Source organism: Podarcis muralis, chromosome 16 (genome assembly GCF_964188315.1).
Source record: "Podarcis muralis chromosome 16, rPodMur119.hap1.1, whole genome shotgun sequence".
Taxonomy (NCBI): Eukaryota; Metazoa; Chordata; class Lepidosauria; order Squamata; family Lacertidae; genus Podarcis; species Podarcis muralis.
Window position 1 is genome coordinate 11,866,416 of NC_135670.1, and position 21,449 is coordinate 11,887,864.

The 21,449-nt window shown below is 47.2% G+C and overlaps 1 protein-coding gene across 1 annotated transcript; it reads right to left on the minus strand.

The window, feature by feature from the left end:
- Nucleotides 1-35: 35 nt before the first annotated feature.
- Nucleotides 36-20,248, minus strand: CATSPERZ (catsper channel auxiliary subunit zeta). Its single transcript, XM_077920135.1, has 13 exons — nt 20,131-20,248; nt 18,153-18,201; nt 16,496-16,545; nt 15,558-15,597; nt 12,923-12,963; nt 11,813-11,852; nt 10,685-10,728; nt 9,699-9,744; nt 7,313-7,370; nt 5,779-5,864; nt 3,537-3,590; nt 1,889-1,955; nt 36-255 (listed from the first exon to the last, which is right to left on the minus strand). Exons 2-13 carry the CDS (start codon nt 18,183-18,185, stop codon nt 155-157), a joined length of 660 nt encoding a protein of 219 aa, XP_077776261.1. The 5' UTR covers nt 18,186-18,201; nt 20,131-20,248; the 3' UTR covers nt 36-154.
- Nucleotides 20,249-21,449: the final 1,201 nt, after the last annotated feature.

A 21,449-nucleotide genomic window follows, 5' to 3' on the forward strand; every position in this document is an offset into this window, starting at 1 on the left:
TGCCCTCCTTTGCTGCCCCAGCCCACAGGGCGGCGGGGAAAAACCACAGGATGGGGCGGGATGAAAACACATACACATTTACTTGTTCTCAAGGTGGTTTCAAGGTACTGGTGGGCAAAGGGTAGGAGGGATGTCGTTTGCACAGCATCTTCACTCAAAGAACTCTTCTTCCCTGCAACTGGAGGTGAAGGTGTTCCACCTGCTGCTCCATCTGGATGGTGAGAGGGTGCTCTGATCCTAATTTTTTGTGGTAGTCTGAGGAGGGGTGGTAGAGGGGGAAGAGGTTACTTTTACATGCCACACATTTCCGCAGTTTCTACCATCACAATATGGCGGGGTGCATAAGTGACCTGAGTCTCTGGGACCTTGCCCTGCCTCTCATGAGATGAGCCTGCTTGATCAGGACAAAGGACCATCCATTCTAGCACTGCGAGAAGCCTGCAATTTGGACCTGAGGGCAGCAGAAACTCTGCTCACCTGTAACGATTCCCAGCAGCTGGTGTTAAGCAACATATGAGAAGCCCGCACCTCTGTAGGAACCTCACCCTCCATGATCATGAGAATATAAAAAGAGCCTTGCTGCCGAATCAGGTCAGTGGCCCACCATGCGTCCTCTTTTTCCCAGGACACGTCCTCTTTTTCAGGGGCAAAATTCGAGACAAATTGCATTCATTTGCTTTGAATAGCTGCCATAGTACAGTGGTGCCTCACAAGACGAAATTAATTCGTTCCGCGAGTTTTTTCGTCTTGCGATTTTTTTCGTCTTGCGAAGCACGGTTTCGGGAAAGTTTTGGAAAAGCTTCAAAAATCACCAAAGTCTTCAAAAACCTCAAAAAAGGCTACCACACCACATGCTATGAGTTGCTCCTCGAAGTCAAGTCGCAACTGTATTAACGGTGTTAAGAAAAAGGAAACAAACTTGCAAGACGTTTCCGTCTTGCGAAGCAAGCCCATAGGGAAAATCGTCTTGCGAAGCAACTCAAAAAACCAAAAACCCTTTCGTCTTGCGAGTTTTTTGTCTTGCGAGGCATTCGTCTTGCGAGGTACCACTGTATAATAGTGTCCTATTCTTTATCTTCAAAATATGGCAACCCTAAATTCTAGTCCCACATCCTATTCTCACAGTGGCCAATGGGTGGTTCTGCTCCTACTTCCAAGGTTGTTTCCAGAAAGCTATTATGGGAGGGAGGGCCAGTGCTTGATGCCATGAATGCTTTCCTCTGGTGTCCTGCAGGGCTCCATCTTGTCCCCATGTAATCTAACATCTATAATTCCCCTCATACAGCTACAATTCTGAGAGCAAATCCCCTTTCCCAAGGAACCCTAGGCATTCCAGTTATCTGAGCAGAAGTGAGGTCTTCTAACAACTCTTAGCAGCCTCAACAAACTGAAGTTCCCAGGATTCTTTGGGGGGAGCCTTGACTGATTAACGTGGCATGCTGCTGCTTCAAATGTATGGTGCAGATGGGGTGTAAATTACAATGATCATTTCTGAATTTTGTATCTATACATATACAGTGGTACCTCAGGTTGCATACGCTTCAGGTTACAGACTCCGCTAACCCAGAAATAGTGCTTCAGGTTAAGAACTTTGCTTCAGGATGAGAACAGAAATCGGGCTCCGGTGGCGCGGTGGCAGCGGGAGGCCCCATTAGCTAAAGTGGTGCTTCAGATTACGAACAGTTTCAGGTTAAGTACGGACCTCCGGGATGAATTAAGTACTTAACCCGAGGTACCACTGTATATTAGTATGAACACATTTTACAGAAGTCCTCCCACTTTGGGGCAGGGGGACAATGTATAAGTGGAGGCTTGACTTCAAGAGGGAGATGTGTCCTTGTGATCACAAAAGCAGGCTAGACTTGCAGTACACAAGCCTTCTCCTCACCAAACAGGGTTTCCACTAAGATGTCAAACACTTCTTCCTCCATCACTTCCTGCAGTGGCATGGGCATCTGTGGAATGGGGAAGTGAGCAAGGGATTAGGGAGATACGTTTAAAGTACACAGAGAAGCCCTCGACCACCGCTACCATCACTTCAAGGTGATATTCTGCTTACTTTTTAAATTCAACCATTTCCCCCCACCCCTTGTGATTTTTAAAAAATCTGAACATTTTGAACATTTTAATAATAACAATGGTTTTATAATTATGGTAATTAAATGATTATGTATCATCATTGAATATTACATTTATTCATCTCCAGCTTTGTAAAGGGTCTTGAAGCGACTTATAATTGTAAAAATAAAATAAAAAGACAAGTCCAAAGTCCAAAAGGAACATTAAACAGAGGGCTCATCCAGACTTCCTTTGGTGTTGTGTTTCTAGGCACAGGTCTGGGCTTTCCATGTCTGAATGCCAGGGGTTTCTGGTCCTGGTGCTTCCCCCGGGAAAATCCACATTTTGCTGCTGGATCAGAGCAAACGGCAGTCAAATTTGATCAGAGCAAACGGCAGTCAAATTTGCAGCAGATTGCCATTTGCTCTGATTCAGCAGTAACGTGCAGGTTTTCCCAGACAAAGTGCTGGGACAAAAAAGGCCACTTGGATGCAGATCTGGAAAACATGGAGCTGTGCCTAGAAAGCACAGGGCAAAGGTACCTGTGGGTCAGCCACCAGGGAAGAGGCAGGGAAGCCTTTTCAACCCAAGATCCACATTACCATGTGTGCAACACCTTACAGGGGCCACATGGTACTGGTGGGTGGGGCCAGAGGCAGATGTAACTTTTACCTTTGTACACAGTAGGCTAGTGAAATGCAGAAGTGGATGCAGCAGGAGGCAAAATGTGGGTGGGGCACTGGATGCAACATTTATTTGTGTACAGCAAACTTCTTTGTTGTTGTTTAAAGGTAAAGGGACCCCTGACCATTAGGTCCAGTTGTGACCGACTCTGGGGTTGCGACGCTCATTTCGCTTTATTGACTGAGGGAGCCAGCGTACAGCTTCTGGGTCATGTGGCCAGCATGACTTCTGGCGAACCAGAGCAGCGCACGGAAACGTTCTTTACCTTCCCGCTGGAGCAGTACCTATTTATCTACTTGTACTTTGACACGCTTTCGAACTGCTAGATTGGCAGGAGCAGGACCGAGCAACGGGAGCTCACCCTGTCGCGGGGATTTGAACCGCCGACCTTCTGATCGGCAAGTCCTAAGGCTCTGTGGTTTAACCCACAGCGCCACCCGTTGTTTACATCCCCCTTAAACAAAAAGCCAGAGGTTCCCAAAAAACCATACACACCTCTCTGTTTACCGTCCAGGCAAGCAAGAAGGCATTGTTTCAGACAGGCGACAGTACTCTTAACAGAGTGCAACACAGACTGTGGAGAATGCTGAGGGCTTGATAGAAAGGCCTGGAGGGCCACTTTTGGCCCTGGGCCTGAGGTTCCCCAGCTCTGCTCTAAGGGAAGCATTCAAAGTGTTTTGAGGCCTATACTTCTCATCAATAAATAACACCACCCAAAAGTGAAGTGGTGATATCACAGGTCACGGCGTTCCTTGCAATACAACTGAAAGGTCGAATTGTTGAAAGAGGCTTACAGCTATTTTGGTGTCCCGCTCATGTTTCACTAGCCTTTGCTTGTAAATTTTATCCTAGGATGAAAGGAAAAGGACCAGTCAGTTACGGATTGGCAGCTTTCCCCCTTTTCAAAGCCATGCATCAGTACCCAGAGATTCCAATCCCTACATTAGATATAGGTTCTCTTTGTCAATCCCACCACACTCACAATATCTCAGCTACATCAAATCCAGAGAGCAACCATTCTCCTTCCCCCACCTAGCGATGGAAAGATTTCTCCATTTCAGTTCTCTCTGTTTCTCATTTTTCCCAATCTTAAATCCAGTATATATATATATATATATATATATATATATATATATATATATATATGCAGGTTTTGGTGTCCTCGGGTGTCTTCCCGTGTAAAAGTTGGGGTGTCTAGGCGACGTTTCGACGAGGTCTCACTCGTCATCTTCAGGCTGGTGCTTTCGGCTTCTTGTTACTGGAACAGAGCAGGGTCTCAGTGTTTGAGTTCCTATAAATACTGTTGAGGTGTGGTGTATAGCCTCCAATGTTCTGGGCCGAGAGGAAGTTCCCAGGCTAGTGTGCCTTTTCTTCTTTTGTTCCTTAATTGTTTGAGGGATATCTTGAGTGATTTCTTGAGTGATATCCTGAGTACCACTTAGGTGGGTCATTAGGTGTGGATTAGTTGCTAAAGCCTTTGTGTCTTGACCTCTTGAACTTTGTGAAGAGTTTTTCTGAGAAGATGGCTGTACTGCATTTTGTTGTGCTCTGGCTTGGCTTCGTGTATAGGGGCGAGCTGTGGTTTTGTGGCCTGTGTAGGGATTGCAGGGGGGTGCAGCATCCGGAGGTGCCACCATGGTTTGGCTACTGGATGGTGTCTGTAATTTATCTGTGGAGAGGGTCTGGGTTTGGGTCTGGTGTGGTTGATTGGTGATGGCGTTCTGTGTGCCTCTGGATCTGGTGTCAGTTTTTGTGGGGAGGGCTAATTTCCAGATGTCTCCCTCCCCACAAAAAAAATTAGCCCTCCCCACAAAAACTGACACCAGATCCAGAGGCACACAGAACGCCATCACCAATCAACCACACCAGACCCAAACCCAGACCCTCTCCACAGATAAATTACAGACACCATCCAGTAGCCAAACCATGGTGGCACCTCCGGATGCTGCACCCCCCTGCAATCCCTACACAGGCCACAAAACCACAGCTCGCCCCTATACACGAAGCCAAGCCAGAGCACAACAAAATGCAGTACAGCCATCTTCTCAGAAAAACTCTTCACAAAGTTCAAGAGGTCAAGACACAAAGGCTTTAGCAACTAATCCACACCTAATGACCCACCTAAGTGGTACTCAGGATATCACTCAAGAAATCACTCAAGATATCCCTCAAACAATTAAGGAACAAAAGAAGAAAAGGCACACTAGCCTGGGAACTTCCTCTCGGCCCAGAACATTGGAGGCTATACACCACACCTCAACAGTATTTATAGGAACTCAAACACTGAGACCCTGCTCTGTTCCAGTAACAAGAAGCCGAAAGCACCAGCCTGAAGATGACGAGTGAGACCTCGTCGAAACGTCGCCTAGACACCCCAACTTTTACACGGGAAGACACCCGAGGACACCAAAACCTGCATTCCTATACCCGTGAAAATCTACGAAAGCAAATATATATATATATATATATATATATATATATATATATATATATATATATTCATGAAAACTCACCAGCATTTTAGTATGAAATTCTTCCAATAAACACATTTCTATATGCAGTTTGGACTAATGCACACGTTTTTACAAACAATTCCCCTCTATCTAATGCATTCTTGTATGTCCTTTTCATGAATACATTTGTTTGTACGCTGACTTTCCCCTAATAGAAGCATTTTTTGCAAACACTGGTTGGAGAATTGCACTGCAAAAATTCAGGTAATCGCAAGCTTTGAAGGAGATCCGTGCTTCAGTTTGTATATTGTTCTCAGAAACAGCAAATTGGATAGATTTGTATTTAAATGAAATCAAATTTCTCCCCCATCCCTCCTCCCCACCTTAAATCTGGATGACAGATTTTGCTGCCTGAGGAAGAAAACCCAACTGTGGCCTTCCCCAATGGCGTTAAATATCGAATCTGCCACCAGTGAGCGGCCTCTGTTAACAAGGGTTGTCTGTTTAAGAGCACAGTCCATCTTTTTTCCCTTCCCTCTAGAGGAACCCATTGCTCCATTGTCTTAGCTGCATCTACACACACCTGAGTAAGCTGGCCCACGTGATACCCATGTTGGTGGGCCACCTTCCAGTGGCTTATTTTTTGCCCCATGTTCCAGACAGAGCTTCCTGTGTGAAGTGAGGAAACAAGGCGTAAGAAGCTGAACATAGGGTAAGGACGGGCAAACATGTCCATTTTGGTTTCTCATTATTCCAGTCTTAAGCTGAGTTCTCCACATTCTCCTCATCAGTTCACCAACTAGTTTTTTGTTTTTGTTTTTCATCCTGAAAATTCACCAGTGTTTTTAGTGTGGATGTCTCCTAATATACACAATTCCCACACAAACTCCAAATTTCCATCATAGGACATACTCAGCCATGAAACTCACTGGGTGATCTTGGGGCCAGCCACAGTCTCTCAGCCTAATCTACTTCACAGGATTGCTATGATAATGAAATGGGGAGGAAAATAACCATTTATGCCACTTTGTGCTCCTCAGAAGAAAAGTGGCATATAAATGCACACATGACCCTAGATATGCATTTTTCTCAATTCCATCAAAATCAGGGGCATGGTTGCTGGTGACAAGAAAGGGAGCCTTTTCTGTGGCTGCTCCCAGATTGTGGGATTTCTGCCCAAGAGCAGCTAGACTGATTCTCTCCTTGTTATCTTTCACCAGCAGGCTAAGACCTTCCTGTTCAGACAAGCTTTTGAAAACTAAGATGCAGACAATGCTAATCACTAGGTTGTTGTAAGCCGCCCAGAGTGGGGTATAAATATAATAATCGATGGGGAAGAAGAAGAAGAAGAAGAAGAGGAGGAGGAAGAATATTGCTGCCAGGGCAATCTATCTTTTATTTGCTGGTTCTAAATGTGCTTTGTTGTATTTCAACTAATGTTTTTAACTCGTTTGTTTTCATTAATTTGTATTAAGTGTTAAGATGCTGAATCCCAACTTGGGAGAAAGTCAGGATATAAATACCTTAAATAAATAAAATTAAATAATTATACGCATTATTTGACTAGGGGTCTGCATGGCAAAATTCAGAATGCAGAAGGATGGGTGAATTTGGGTTCATCTGTTGTTTCAAATTCAGGATGAATTTTTCCCTAAAGCACTGGTAGATTTTCAGGAGAAGTCTGGGAGGGGGAGGGGCAGGCCCATTCACTTATCTAGGGGCCCTTCTCAACAGCGGAGCAAGCCAATCGGGCGCCTGGGGTGGCACATGTGCCTTATGCCAGGGGCAGGGCCAGCTGCCCGTGGTGCGGGGCAAGCTGGGGCAGGACGCTCTGTGGGGCCTCCAAGGAGTCTGCTTGCCTCCTCCCACTCAGCCACTCTACAGCTGAGGGGGAGGCGGTGGGTGGACCATTTGGGGCAGAGTGGAGCCTGCAGGTGCCCAAGCCACCATGTCATTCCCAGGAGAGACACATGGCTCGGGCACACTGCAGGCCCCGCAGTGAGTGTCGCCCAGCATTTTGTCACCCCCCTCAGTGCTGACACCCGGGACAGCCTGCCTCTACCGCACCCTCTTCCTCCGCCCCTGGTCCTTCTCCCACTCCGGTGATACAACCTCACCTACAGTTGAAGGCAAGGATTCACCCTTCTCTGTGCCATCCTTTGCAGCTGCTTCAGGCTGTTGGGCAGGAGTTTAAGAGTTTAGGAGCAAGAAGAGGAGGTAAAGAAATCTGTTAACTAAAAATCACTATATAGGTAGGGCTGCCATACATCCAGGTTTCCCTGGACATAGCATTCAAGCAGAATTTTCAAAAATTGATAAAATGTCCAGGAAAACATGGGCATATGGCAATCCATGTTGGAAGTCTTGTTTTTTTGGCGAATATCCTTAAAAATAGCTGGAAAATGTCAAGTTTTCTGGAGATTTTGCAACAACTCAATAGCTCAACAACAGCAATAGCTCAACAACTTCTGTGTCTGAATTTTCAGTTTTTGAAATATGGCGACCCTAATCCAGGTCAAGGCAGACCAACATCAGAAAGACAGCTACAACAACATTTAGCATTTGCACTAGTTCACTCATAATGTTCAAAACACTCCACAGGTCTTACCTGCAGCATGATATTTCCAAGAACCATAGAAGACAGGTCAGTATGATTAGCCCCACATTGCGGGGTGAGGGGTGGCTGGCCTACCCTCACTTCTAGATGAAGTACTCTGACTCAAGTTTCTGCTTCTGCCAAATTATTTAACACAGAAATTTGAATGATACATAGGCAAGGCGGGGGTTAAAGGCACAGCAGGCACAGGCATAGCCAGAGGGACAACTGGCCCCCCATCACGTAAATAAATAAAAAAAAACTTAACTAAAAGTAGAAATTGTAGAAAGATTTTGACATTTTCCTGAGCACTTGGGGCCAAAAGAAAGTACCGTATTTTCCCCCCTATAGGACACACTTTTCCCCCTCCAAAAATGAAGGGGAAATGTGTGTGCGTCCTATGGGGCGAATGCAGGCTTTCCCGGGCTTCCTGCAGCTCTGCGCCACCCTCTGGATCCCGGCGTGAAGCCGCGCGGGGCTCCGGAGGGTAGCAGAGAGCTGCCTGCCTTCCGAAGCCTGGTGCGTGCTGAAGAGTGCGCTCGGGCTTCGTGCACCTCTCCGCAAGCCTGGGGAGACCGACGCGGCTCCCTAGGCTTGCAGATAGCAGGCTGTTAAAAATTAGGTGCGTCCTATGGGGCGGTGCATCCTATGGGGCGAAAAATACGGTACCGGTAATTTAAAACAACTGAGACATTTCATTCTAAATCTGCTAGGCAGACAGAAGATGGTGACAGGTGGCCCACCCTGGCAACATACCATAAATCCTGACTACGCCCATGACAGCAAGTGAATTGTGAGCTGAGATAGATGTTGAGCCAACAAACTACCTGCCCCCTGTCTCTTTCCTTTGAAGAGCGAGGCAGGTCCCAAGCTTCAATGTGGCAAGCTTTTGAGCACTGGCATCATGTGCTGATGATCGTCTGTCCCCATCAGCTGTCTCTAAAGGGCTTTGAAAATGGTTCAGTATATTGAATTATATGTTGCAATTGCCTCAACCCGTGCCTGCTGTGTTCACTGCCACCTCCTCAAGTTAGGAAGAGGCAGCAGTGGATGCCACATGGCTTGCATTAAAACTTAGCATGCTCAAATATCTGCAGAGGGACCACTATTGATCCCTGTCCTTCACCTCCTATGCAACTGGCTTGGTCTATAGCAGGGCAGAGCAGTCTTTCCTATTGGGCTTACTGGTGCATTGCGCCTGGGCGCTGGCTTCTCAGAGGCACTCCAGCGAGTGGGGGAGCTGTGCGGCTTTGCAGGAGGCCTCCCCTTTCCCTGCATGCCCGCTAGCTATGCCCTGTCAACCATATGGTTGGCAGGCGTGCAGCTTCCTTCCCAAGCCTCCGCAGGAGGAGAGCGATGCCTGCAGAGGCTTGGGGAAAGGTCGACAACTCTGGGAAGGGGGGGGGCAGAGGGATCTTTGAACCACGACGCCGGATATGCTTAAGACGGCCCTGTAGCAGGGGTCCCCAAACTTGGGGCTCCAGCTGTTTTTGGATTACAACTCCCATCACCCCTAGCTAGCAGGACCAGTGGTCAGGGATGATGGGAATCGTAGTCCAGCTGGAGACCAAAGTTTGGGAAACCCAGAGCTAGGCGAACCAGTATTTTGACTTGGTAGAAGACAGTTTCCTATGTTCCTGCCATACGAGGATCCATTCAAGGCCGGCAAAAGCCCTCAAGGATGCCAGCCTAGATGTGCCTTTGGTCTGATCCAGTCTTTTCTTCTGTTTACATGCTACACCAGGCTTGCCAAGAAGGGCCACACATAACCATCCTACCAGCAAGATTTTCATGGGCTTGGTGGCCACAGGAAATGCCTAGTGTCACACTCTCTGGAGGCTGGGTCCAAGCAGCAGGTGGACAGTCCTCCTGAATACCGAAAGCTTACAGTTCTCTGAACTCCCTACCTTCCTTTTTCCCCCAGGAGAGGTCTCAAAGGGCACTGTCTTGCTACTGCAGGAAATGATGAGGAGGAGAAAGAGAGATCCAGGGTTAGAGTTGACAGGCTGTAGGAGAAGGTTCATAGATTATGGGGAGAGGGGAGGCAAAGCCACCTTTGGTCAATGTTGTGGTGCTAGAGCACTTGCTCAGCATGCAGAAGATCCCAGGTTCATTCTCCAGCATCTCCAGGTAGGACTGGAAGAAACCCCCACCTGAAACCCTGGAGAGGCAATTGTAGGCAATATTGCACTAGATGGACCTACAGTGTGGGCCAATGGGGTAGTTGTTTGGGGTGGCAAATTTGAGGAGGCGTTGCATTGTGACTGGGGAGAGATAGATAGGAGGAGGACAGAAGAGCCTCCCTGATCCTCTCTTCAAGAGGTACCAGCTGCATGCCACCCCTGGAGTGGCTCTTACTCCTTCCAGAAAGGCCACTATATTGTGAGAGATGAGTTTGTACACAGCTCTCTCATCTCTAGGGGCAATAAATATTTTCTGCCCAGGGGCAAGGGACACAATAAATACTTGTGGTCTCTAACTCAGTGTAAAGGATATTATCTTTCATTATTATTTATTCATTAAATTTGTGTATCTCAGGACTCCTCTCTGTCTGAGTCTGCGCTCATACTGGGACTCTCAGCCTCTACACCCCCCACAATTGCTCAAACCACCTGCTTCTAGCACCTCCCAGCTTGTCCCTTCCCCAGATTGCTCCCCAGTGTCCCACCACCATGATCCAGGATCTAAGTTGCTATCTTCTGTGTCCTCCCGGGGGGGGGGGGTTCTAAGGCAGGCAGCTCCCACCACTCTTCCTCATCCAGCCAGTCCTTGACACTTGAGGAGCTCCCCCTCCCTGCGCCCTGTGCTTTTTGGCAACACTGGCTGGCGCATCTCTGCCACAAATTTGAAAGTAGGCGCAGCATTCCAAGGTCACCCTCACTTGGATTCATACCTTGAAGAATGGAGGTCTGTTTTCTTTGACTCATCCTTCTCTTCCTGCAGTGACATTTATAAATTAGAGAGTGACTCTCCAGCAAAAAAAAAAGTACAGTGGTACCTCGCAAGACGAATGCCTCGCAAGACAAAAAACTCGCTAGACGAAAGGGTTTTTTGTTTTTTGAGCTGCTTCGCAAGACGATTTTCCCTATGGGCTTGCTTCGCAAGACGGAAACGTCTTGCAAGTTTGTTTCCTTTTTCTTAACACCATTAATACAGTTGCGACTTGACTTCGAGGAGCAACTCATAGAACGTGGTGTGGTAGCCTTTTTTGAGGTTTTTAAAGACTTTGGTGATTTTTGAAGCTTTTCCAAAACTTTCCCGACACCGTGCTTCGCAAGACGAAAAAAATCGCAAGACGACAAAACTCGCGGAACGAATTAATTTCATTTTGCGAGGCACCACTGTAATTTAATCAAGGCAAGACTTTGAGAGCAGGAGGGGTTTCCCCTCCAAAGGGCTGGCTTATTGTATTTTGAAGTGAATGAAGCAATACACGCACAATATAAAGCAGAGGTGACGAACCTGGTGCCCTCCAGGTTTTGCTGGACTACAACTCCCATCTTCCCTGACAACTGGCCAGGCTGGCAGGAGCTGATGGGAGCTGAGTGTCCAATGATATCTGGAGGGCCACAATTTAGCCAACATGGGGCTCATAAGACCATAAAAGCACAGAGTCTAATATTAGCCAACTGCATCACTCATCTCTATCCCAACCAATGGATAATTTGGGCAAAAAAGAAGAAGCAAAGACCTGATACCATGGAATCAAAGAGTTGGAAGGGACCCTGAGGATCATCAAGTCCAACCCCCTACAATGCAGAAATACGCAGCTGTCCCATACGGGGATCGAACCTGCAACCACACTCTAACCAACTAAGCTATCCAGGCATATTCCCTTACACACTTTCCCCCTGTCTGCCACCCAACACATCTTAAAGAGATGGAGGGTCCACCTTGGAAAATTACAACTATTGACCTTCAAAGTGCCTCCCCCCCACCCCCACCCCCCCAACCAGCAATCCAAATATGCTGGGCAACCCACCATTCAGGGATGAAAGATAAACAAGAATAAGCGCCCTACCTCATCGTCAGATAAATCCTGGCTCAGGATCTGAGTTAACCTTTAAAACAGAGAGAAAGTCCTGTTCAGAGAAACATCCTATTTTCCAAGAGAAAGCACACTGGGAAAGAGGTGGTCTACAACAGAAATTTGAGAGGATGGCTTGTCTCCTGTCTGTCAAGATACCTCATAATGTTCACTGATTGCCTTTTCCTGGCCATTCTGGGCCATTCTTTTGAAATTGTGAATACCTTGACTCCAGCATCCATTTTCACAGATAAATGTATAGATATCTGCTCTTTTGACAAGTCTGCTTGGAGAGTTATCAATACTTGCTATAGCAGTTTCACAAAGGGGAGTCTCGTGAATAATGTGCTGCTTTGCGACTGGAGGAGTCTTGAGGCTGACTAGGGGTCAGACATGGCTGCTTTATTGCTCTCTGTACTAGTTCAGTGCAAGTTTTACTGGTAAAAGTGTCATTTCACTAAGAAATTGGTGGATTCACTGAGAAATAGGGCTAAGTGAAAATAACCACTGTAAATAGGCACATCTGGATACTAAGTTACCTTTTAACTGAATTATGTTGCAACGGCCATTTGCAGAAGGGCTCCGGGCTCTGGCAATCCACGCTATGCCACTGTCCTTCCCTTCTGCCCCCCAGCAATTCCACTGCCACCGTGCACCAAACTCACTGGGAGATGGGGCGCTTCCTCAAAATATTGCCGCTTGGCTTCTCCATCCCTGTTCTGGGGCAGGGAACTGATTGGCAACATGGCACTCAGGAATGCCCCAGCACTTGCTGAACTTGGCAGGGGCCTGGGTGCTCCTCAAAGCATTGTCGTTTGGCTTCTCACCATGGTTTTGGAAGATGATCAGCAGCACCATGTAGCGGAACGCTTCCCTCTTGGTGGCAGAAGTGATGGGGCAGGCAGAACACCACCTCTTTTACTTCCACCACCTGAGATGGGTTTCTTCAGTCCACCTCATGGGCGGGGTGTCTCTGCTTATACTGAACACATATGGAAGGGCCACAAGCTCCCTACCCCTGCCCTTGGTTCTTGCCAACATTTCTGCACATTGCCATGGATTTGAAAGTACCCACAGTGTTCCAGAGCATTTCTGCTTTTGTACCTTGAGTCTTTCAGGGACAGCTGATGCCTCGTTTTCATTTGCTGCAATAACAGGGATACATTAGAAGGCACATATGCTCCACCCCAGAAACTGCTCGCTGCATCATCATCAAATTAAATTTATATCCTGCACTTCCTCCCAAAGAGTCTACAAACAATCACACACGCTCACAGGTAATACTTTCAAGGTTGCCAGGAACAGAAACTTTCAAATGCCTGGGCAACCAGGAATGTTTTATAATTCCTCCCAAAAGTTGCTAAAGAGAGGGGAGGGTATCCACAAATGGGGAACCATCACTGAAAAGGCCCTATCATGGGCCAATGCCCGCTGGGCAGCACTCAGCAGTGAGGCAGCACCACCAGGGTATCCCTTCTGGTCATAGGGCTCAAGGTGGATGATATTGGGAAAGGCACTCTCTTTTGCTAGTACTAATATTTTTAATTGGGCCCCATAGTTCACTAGCAGGTGTCAGGGAACTGCCATCGGAGCCTAGAGTGGAGGTAAGGCTCCCCAACGATGCAGGAGAAGGGATCAGCAGGGGGAGAGAGAACACTTCCTTTGAGGAACACACCAGGAAGCAAGGGGGGACTGCGGAGAGAGGGCTCCAAGACTCTTCCACAGAGACCAGCGGGGAGAGCCCAGGACCTCCGTTGGGCATGCCCACTCTGCGCAGGAGACTTCCACGCAGGGAGGCTAGGCGGAGACTTGGCGTCAAAGAGTTTCTATGTTGGAAGAAGTTCAGGAAACGCCCACTGACGGATACTGCCAGCGACTGACACAGCCATGGAGAAAGGGCTGTCCAGTCAGGGAAAGGTTTAGCCAGGCAACGTTGCCTAGAACAGTAGCACCCTTTACGCACAAGCAACCCCAATTCCCTTTACAGCAGGGAATGCATCATTTTCGGGGCTGGTGACAAAATGGTCCCACGGAGCTGCCCCACTTGCCTATCTAACAGCTGCACCCTACACTAGCTGCAGCCTTCATATAGTCTCCAAGGGCAGCCTTGCACAGAGTGCATTACAGTAGTCCAGATAGGAGGTCAGCAGAGCATGATCAGCTGAGGCCAGTACCCAACTCTGTGAACGTTCACTAAAGCCTTCAACTGTTTGGGATCTGAATCCTTGAAGGACTATCTGCCTTCCCATGAGCCTGTCCACACATTGTCTGGTAATTAGGGTGGCCTTGCTCTCTGAGTCTCTGCTACCTGAAAATGTGGAAGGCAGGGAAATGCAGAGAGACATAGTTTCTCTTCAGGGGCACATAGGCTGTGGAACTCTCAGCTCCATGAGAGTACATTACTTTCCAAAGCACATTTAGGGATAATGTTTTTGGACATGCTTTTTATGAGGGGGGCGGGGAATGCTTTTTAGGAACTGATTTATCTGCAGTTAACTTTGGATAATATTGGCTTCTGGTTTTATTTTATTCTTATTTTTTTAATGCTGCTTTCCTTCTGCAGGTTTTTGTTTCCTGGTTTTCCTGGTGAATGATGAGATTGTTTGAGGATCTGAAAGTCCTACGCAGCATGGAAGGAGCAGGATACGAATTCTAAATCACACACACACATGCATCCCCCACCCACTTCCTGTCTCCCAAATCTCTCTATATTGTATCTTTTGCAACCTCCAGCTTGCAACCCCACTGTACCACTAAGTCACCATGTGTCCATAAGGAATACCCTTGCTAGACCAGAGCAAATGGCAGCCGAGTGGTGAAGATAAACCTACCGGTATTTAGCTCTTGCTTTTGACACCTGTGTTTTCAGGACCCCCCCTACTCCTGCAACTGTCATTATTGTGTGTGCAGTGTATTTTTACTGAGTTATTAAAAACCCTAAACATAAAATCAATGGCATAATAACAATAATTTTCATAACCAAGTCTGAAATTGTCTCATAATAAAGATGGGGGAGAAGGCAAAGAAAAACAAAGAACAATCACTGGGCAAATGTAAAAAAAAACAACCCCGCAATCTTCAGGGATCATATCCAGTAAGAATAACAAAAGAAACCTGATTTATATTGCAGTTTCATGAAATGGGGATACAAAAAATATATGAAAAGGTATGTAAAGAGAAAAATAACAAAATGAAAAGCTTCGGATTAACCACATTGACTGTTATTTGTTTTCAGAGTTTTTAATTCTGGATTTTAAATATTGTTTTAACTTGCCTTGGAAACTGATGGTCAATGGCAAGTAATGTTGTTGTTGTTGTTGTTGTTGTTGTTGTTGTTGTTGTTGTTGTTAGTCCTTCACCTGGCTTGCCTTCTTGATTTTTAAATGAAAAGGCAGAGGTGCCTGGTGCATATTGTGACTGGCAGGGCACAATACACCCAGCCCATCAGTAGATAACACCAGAGCCAATGGCAGGCACTGACTGAGCTAACTAACTCTAGCTTTGACCCCATCTTCCTCCTCCCTGATGGGTTATACAAGGGGCAACGCTGAGACTAGGAAGGAAGAAGCTGACTGATGGAGCCACCTCCCATAGTCAGGTTCTAAGGAGGAAGGAAGGCAGGCAGGTGGGGACTGGCTGAGAAGTTGGTGGGGCAGGGCCTCCTTTGCTCTACAGCATGTCAAGGGATCCCATGGTTCATGGATGAGAGTGAAGAACAAAGATAAATTGAGATGCCTACCTGGGTGCTGGGCGGCTCGGAGCTGAGCAGTTTAGCTAACCTTTAAGAAAGAAAGTAAGTCCAGGTCAAAAATCTGTCCTGTTGCCCAAGAGCTTCCATCTCTATTGTGGCCAGTAGAGTTGTAGCAATTTCAAAAGTTCAGGGCCCCTACATGATAGTCACAGTCACGTCTCCTTCTAAAATGATACAACCTTCTAAGATTATACAGCAATTTTATAATCATACAATAATAATACATAGGGGTCCTTCTCCTAGATGGAGAGTGGAGTTCCATAGGGGTTTGGATGCCTCCTTCCAGCAACTCCTGCAGCCAAGCTGGTGCCAAATGTATTGATTTGCTTTGCTTTGGAAAATATCAGCGTGGCCAAGAGAGAGGTCTTGTTGTCTGGGTAGTCCAGGACCTCCATACACACTGCCAAGGCTCGTGTCCCAGAGAGAACAAATAGGGATATAGTGCAATGATTCATGTGTTGTCTTTAAGCTAGTTCTACTATTTTCTGGGCACACATACAGGCAATGGTTGTGCTCCAGTATCTCCTTTTGGAGTGAATTAAGTTGACTTAAGTTGTGTTTCCCTTTCATGGTACGTAACAGAACTTGCACACCATTCTCTGGAAACTAAAGCACCTTGGGATTTCAGTCTTCCTAAATGCTTAGATTTGGAGCCTATATAGAACGATTCTTCCCCAGTGTCCTTCCCACGGCACCTTCTCCAGTGGAGCCAATCCTCAGTGGCTGACTCTCCTTTCACTCTGATTGGCGCCAATCAGCACAAAAAGTGATAAGACTGCTTCCCAGTAACTAAGGAAGCTCCCCTTTCATGCTGATTGGGAGATACCACAGGGAGGCTTTGTTCTCCCCTCATGCTTTTGGCACCCCTCCCGCCCCACCAGATTTGAAAGTGGTTGCACCAGCCCATGATTATCCCTGTTTCATACCTTGGATGCATATTCTTTCTCTTATACTTTTCTGGCACATCTGAAGCTTTCTGCAATAACATTTATAGATTAGAAGGGACACTCTATCAGGAGTTAGCTCCACCCCACCCCTCAGTGACAAAACCCACACAATTTGGCTCGCTGTCTGCTATGGCAAAATTTCAAGTAATGAATTACATTATTCCACACCTTTCCCAATGCATATTGGTGGTGGTGAACTGAAAACTATGACAGTGAACACCAATTGTATTATCTGTTTTGATTTCCATCCTGGATATGAAACAAGTAAGCAAACATTGGCGATCCTCCCCGCCCCCGTTTCTCTTTTCATTTGAGTTCTCTGACAGCCCAACCCCTCACTACACCCTGTCTGCTCCCTCAACACCAGTAAATGCAGCACAGAGCCATATGAGTGGTCCTCTTCTCAAACCTGCCCATCCCACTACAGCTTGTCCCTTATAAGTCCAGTATTGAGCTCCACTATGACCTTTGCTCCCCACACCCCAGAAAATCAGAGCACATTGGGCCTTGTCTGCACATGACAATAAACTATGGTTTGCCTCAACATGCCTCTCCCCACTACCTTGGTTTATTTCTCATTTGCTGTTCATGGATTGCTGGGGGGGGGGGACACAACATCTGAAGGGGAAATGGTGGGGTCACTACCATCCAGAAGCACAGTTCACTGATGCACAGACAAACGACCCAGAATAAAATGTTTAAATGCAGACCAAGAGGTTAAATGCAAAGGAGGACTTCCGGAGGTGGCGCCATTGGCAATGGCGGATTCCCTCTAGTCTTGAGGGAGTAGCTCTGCGGAAATCGGGTCTTGCTGCTACGGCGAAGCGGGGACCCTTTCGAAAACCACAGGCGGGTGAAGCCTGTGACCGTGGGACTCGGCGGGCACCTTTAGCGCCCCCCCCAACTTGCAAGGGAACCCTGCGAGGGGTTCCGGAGCGAAACGGGGAGTTTGGCTCGGTGCTGAGAGTCGATCGCTTCTTCCATGGAGTGAAGCCGCGCAGCTGTTGCCGGAGAGTGCTGACCTCTTTTCCTGTGACAATTCGGCTATTAAACAACAACCCGTGAGTAAGTCAAGCTTTAAGATAAAGATGAGCCTTGGAAGATATATGTAAATAAATAATACTGAGCCTATAAATGAGAGAGGAGCTTTTGATCTCAACAGAGACAGATGCTCACCAGGTATTTTGTTTTTTAAGAAGCAGCACCCTGAGGTTCTGAAAGCATCCAGGAAGCTTAGGGATGGTGGGGGTAGAAAGTAAACCCTCAAATTATGATCCAGGTTTGGACAATGTTGGAGAGTTTTTGCCTAGATAGGATGTCTCCTTGAACTAATATCTCCTGCTTGCCTGGAGGGAGGACAGAGAGGGGTGTGTGTGTAGGTAGAGACTAGCCTACTGTACAAAGGAGCTTTCTTTGCTCCACCCACTTTGGCCTCTAGCTATGCTCACCTGTGGCATGTAGCCCCACAAAAATTGCTTAGAAGGGAACACTGAAAAAGGAGTTCCCCACTTGTGTCTTAAGGAGATTGGCAGAGCCTCCAGGTCAGCCCCTGGCATCACTCCCTGACATTTAAAGGTGCTTTAGCTTAACATTCAACAGTGATGGAACAAATCAAGATTTGAACGCACAGACCTACCAATTTCTTCTGGAAAGTAGGAAGATCCCGCATGATTCTCTGAGTTAACCTTGAAGAAAAAGAGACGGCTCAGGTTAAAGTCACATCTTGTTGCTTGGGGGAAAGTGGGGACTAGTCAGGTTGGGGCATCACTGTTAGGGGCAGGGTGCCTGGTGGGGCTGCCGCCTGGGGGCTTCTGCTGCCTGAGGTAGCCACCTCAAGCTGCCTGGCTCTGGAGGCAGAACATAGCCATTGTGGCTGGTAGCCCTTGATAGCCTTACTCTCCATGAATTTGCCTAATCCCCTTTTAAACCCATCCAAATTGGTGGCCACCGCTGCCTGTCGGGGGAGAGAATTCTATATAACTATGCACTGTGGGAAGAAGTGCTTTATTTTGTCTGTCCTGAATCATTCAGCCCAACCCATCTTGAGATTGTTTCAACTACCTTGGAATTGTGTGTGTGTTTGTGTAAAAAGCATTGATGAACTCCATAAGTGGTAGGTTCCTGATATGATAATCCCTGGTGGCAGGGGAGTTATCCCCAAAATTGTATTAGTGCTGACTGGCTAAAAGCCTGTAGCTGTGGAAACTGATCTGCTTCCCCTGGCACTGCTAATGGTTTGCCTTCTAAGGCTGTTTCAGGAAACATGGATGCTAACTGGAGAGAGGGCGAGACTGTGGGCCAGGATTAGTTTGCTCTGACCCTGCCCGATGGATGCAGGAAGGGAACTGCTTGTTGAGTGATGACCACATGGAATTTTAATTTTGGCATGTTTGTGTCTCCATGGTCAGAAGCAGGGCTAGTGGAGGCCAGCCCATTAGGGCAAATGGGGCATTGCCCCACCAACCTCAGTCTACCAACAGCCAGCCCCCACCAGCCTGCCTCCTTACTTACAACCACTCTAGGTGGCAATGCTGCCAGCCTCCTCTTCCTTAGCTTCAGTTGCCCTTGTGAAATTTAGCAGGGAGGACGAGGATGGAGACAAAACTAGAATTAGTTGGCTCCACCTGCCATTGACACTGGTGCTGCCACCTGTTGGGCTCCCTGTATTCCACCCTACCAGTCCCCAATGGGCAGGATCCATGACTGAGCACCCAATGGCCACCTTCCCACAAACGCTGCTGGGAGTTTTTAATTCCAAATCAGAGGGAGTAGTAGCCCTTCCCCTTGTCCGGAGATCTCTTGGGTTTCCTGGGCAAAGCGAAGGGCGAGGCTCGGGCCCTCCTCTGAGCTTTCAGAAGCTTGGCCTTGGATGGCCCCTGGATGGAGGCATGTGGCAAACTCAGGAGCTGCCTCTGGGGCTGTTGAGTGTCTGAAGCCACTGCCACTGTTGCTTTTTAGGGCGTGCAGTACTTGCCTCGCTCCAGGTGCTGGCAACCCACGCTATGCCACTGCCTAGATGGAGCAATTATCTGACTCAGTAGAATACAGTTTCCTACATGTCTATGTTCCTATACTCTGGGAGCTTCCAGACAGCCTGTTTATTGGGCATTTATCCTAGATTGTTTGCCCGGAGATTAGACAATGCTGTCTATTTAATGAGCATTCTTTCCCATTTGTTTGTGCAAAGGTTAGACAACATTGCCCCAAAGCAACTGTTATTCAACACGTGCCAGTGCACTTCTCTTATTTTAAAAAGTCCCGTCTTTGGGGGAACAAGATTTGTCACACAAGAGCTTCCAATCGCACAACCTGGATTTGCTGGGATGTGAATGCACCCCACCTGGAAACTAGAAAAGCTCTTGAAGCATTCTCTGTCCTATGTCAATCAGGTGAGTTAGTCATTGCACAGGGCTTGGTGTGTGTGTGGGGGGGTCTTACTTAGCAAAGTAACCAGGTGGTCCAATTTCGTCCAGCGGTTTCTCTCCGATCTCTATTATTTTCTGTAAATTGAAGTTTAAAAAGTTTTAAAAGCACACCCAATGTGCACTCTCAACCCAGCCTCTTATGAGAACCAGAGGTGATGGGGAACTCCACTTCTTGCCCAGCTTTCTTACCTCTTTGTGTTTAGCCCACAGGCTTCCAGCACTAGTTGGTCTGAAAGAGCAGCAAAAAAGTGGGGGGGGGGGGAGAGAAAAGAAGCAGAGTTCAGGTAATAGAAAGTACTCAGGTTGTGTGTGGAAGTCACCCACTCTGCATGCAATAGGTCCCAGTTTCAATCCCTAATGAATCTCCAGGTAGGGTTGGGAAAGGCTTGCTGCCTGAAACTCTGGAGAGCCACCATCAGTCACTCTAGACCAGGCATGGCCAAACTTGGCCCTCCAGCTGTTCTGGGACTACAACTCCCATCACCCCTAGCTAACAGGACCAGTGGTCAGGGATGATGGGAATTGTAGTCCCAAAACATCTGGAGGGCCAAGTTTGGCCATGCCTGCTCAAGACAATACTGAGTTAGATGAACCCAGTGGTCTGACACAGTAACTGGTAGCTTCCTAGAACTTAAGCATTGCATTTGAAGGGCAGTGCCGCAGATCAGCAGCAAGAGCACCTGTTTTGCATGCAAAGGATCCCAGATTTAACAACAACAACCCATCCATCTGGCAGGGGTTCCCCAGCCATTCGGTGTTGCCACCTCCAGGTAATGCAGTATTTGTCGAACGGCTTGGCTCCCAAACAAATAGGCTCCCAAACACTGCAAACCCAGGAATGTTCTGGTTTGCGAACATTTTTTGGAAGCCAAATGTCTGACTCAGCTTCTGATTGAGTGCAGGAAGCTCCTTGGTTTTCAAATGATTCCAGGAGTCGAAGGGACTCCTGGAACAGATTAAACTTGACAACCAAGGTACCACTGTACTGGTAATATAAGAATTAGGAATTCAAGGTGTATATTTTTTATTTTAATAATGTTGCAGTATTTTGCTTTTAGTTAGAATGCATGAAAGAAAAGGTTTGCTTTCTGTGCGAGGGTTTTGAGGGCCTGCATTTCACAACCCTATGCTCTTTAGGTCATAAGCAAGAAATCTTATCTAGCCCTGTGAGCCCTGAGAGTGGCACAAACACAAGGTCCCCCAGGATGTTATTCTAAGTCTACCGTGTGTTAATCAAAAATCCTTGAAGTTTCCTGAAAGATAGAAGGAGGAACGTCAATAAAGGCAGATCATGAGCTAGGTTGCCAGGGTAACGTGTGACGTCCCAAACCTAAAATGGTCAAATGACCTAGGCATTTCTGGTCACCACAAGGTAATTAGGGGGTGAAGCTGATAGAATGGAGCCATATGTGTTTTGCTTCTCATGACCTGTAACCCTTCCTGACATAGGTTTGAGAATGCTTAGATGTTTTATGATTCTTTGCTTGCTGTGTATGAACTACTATATA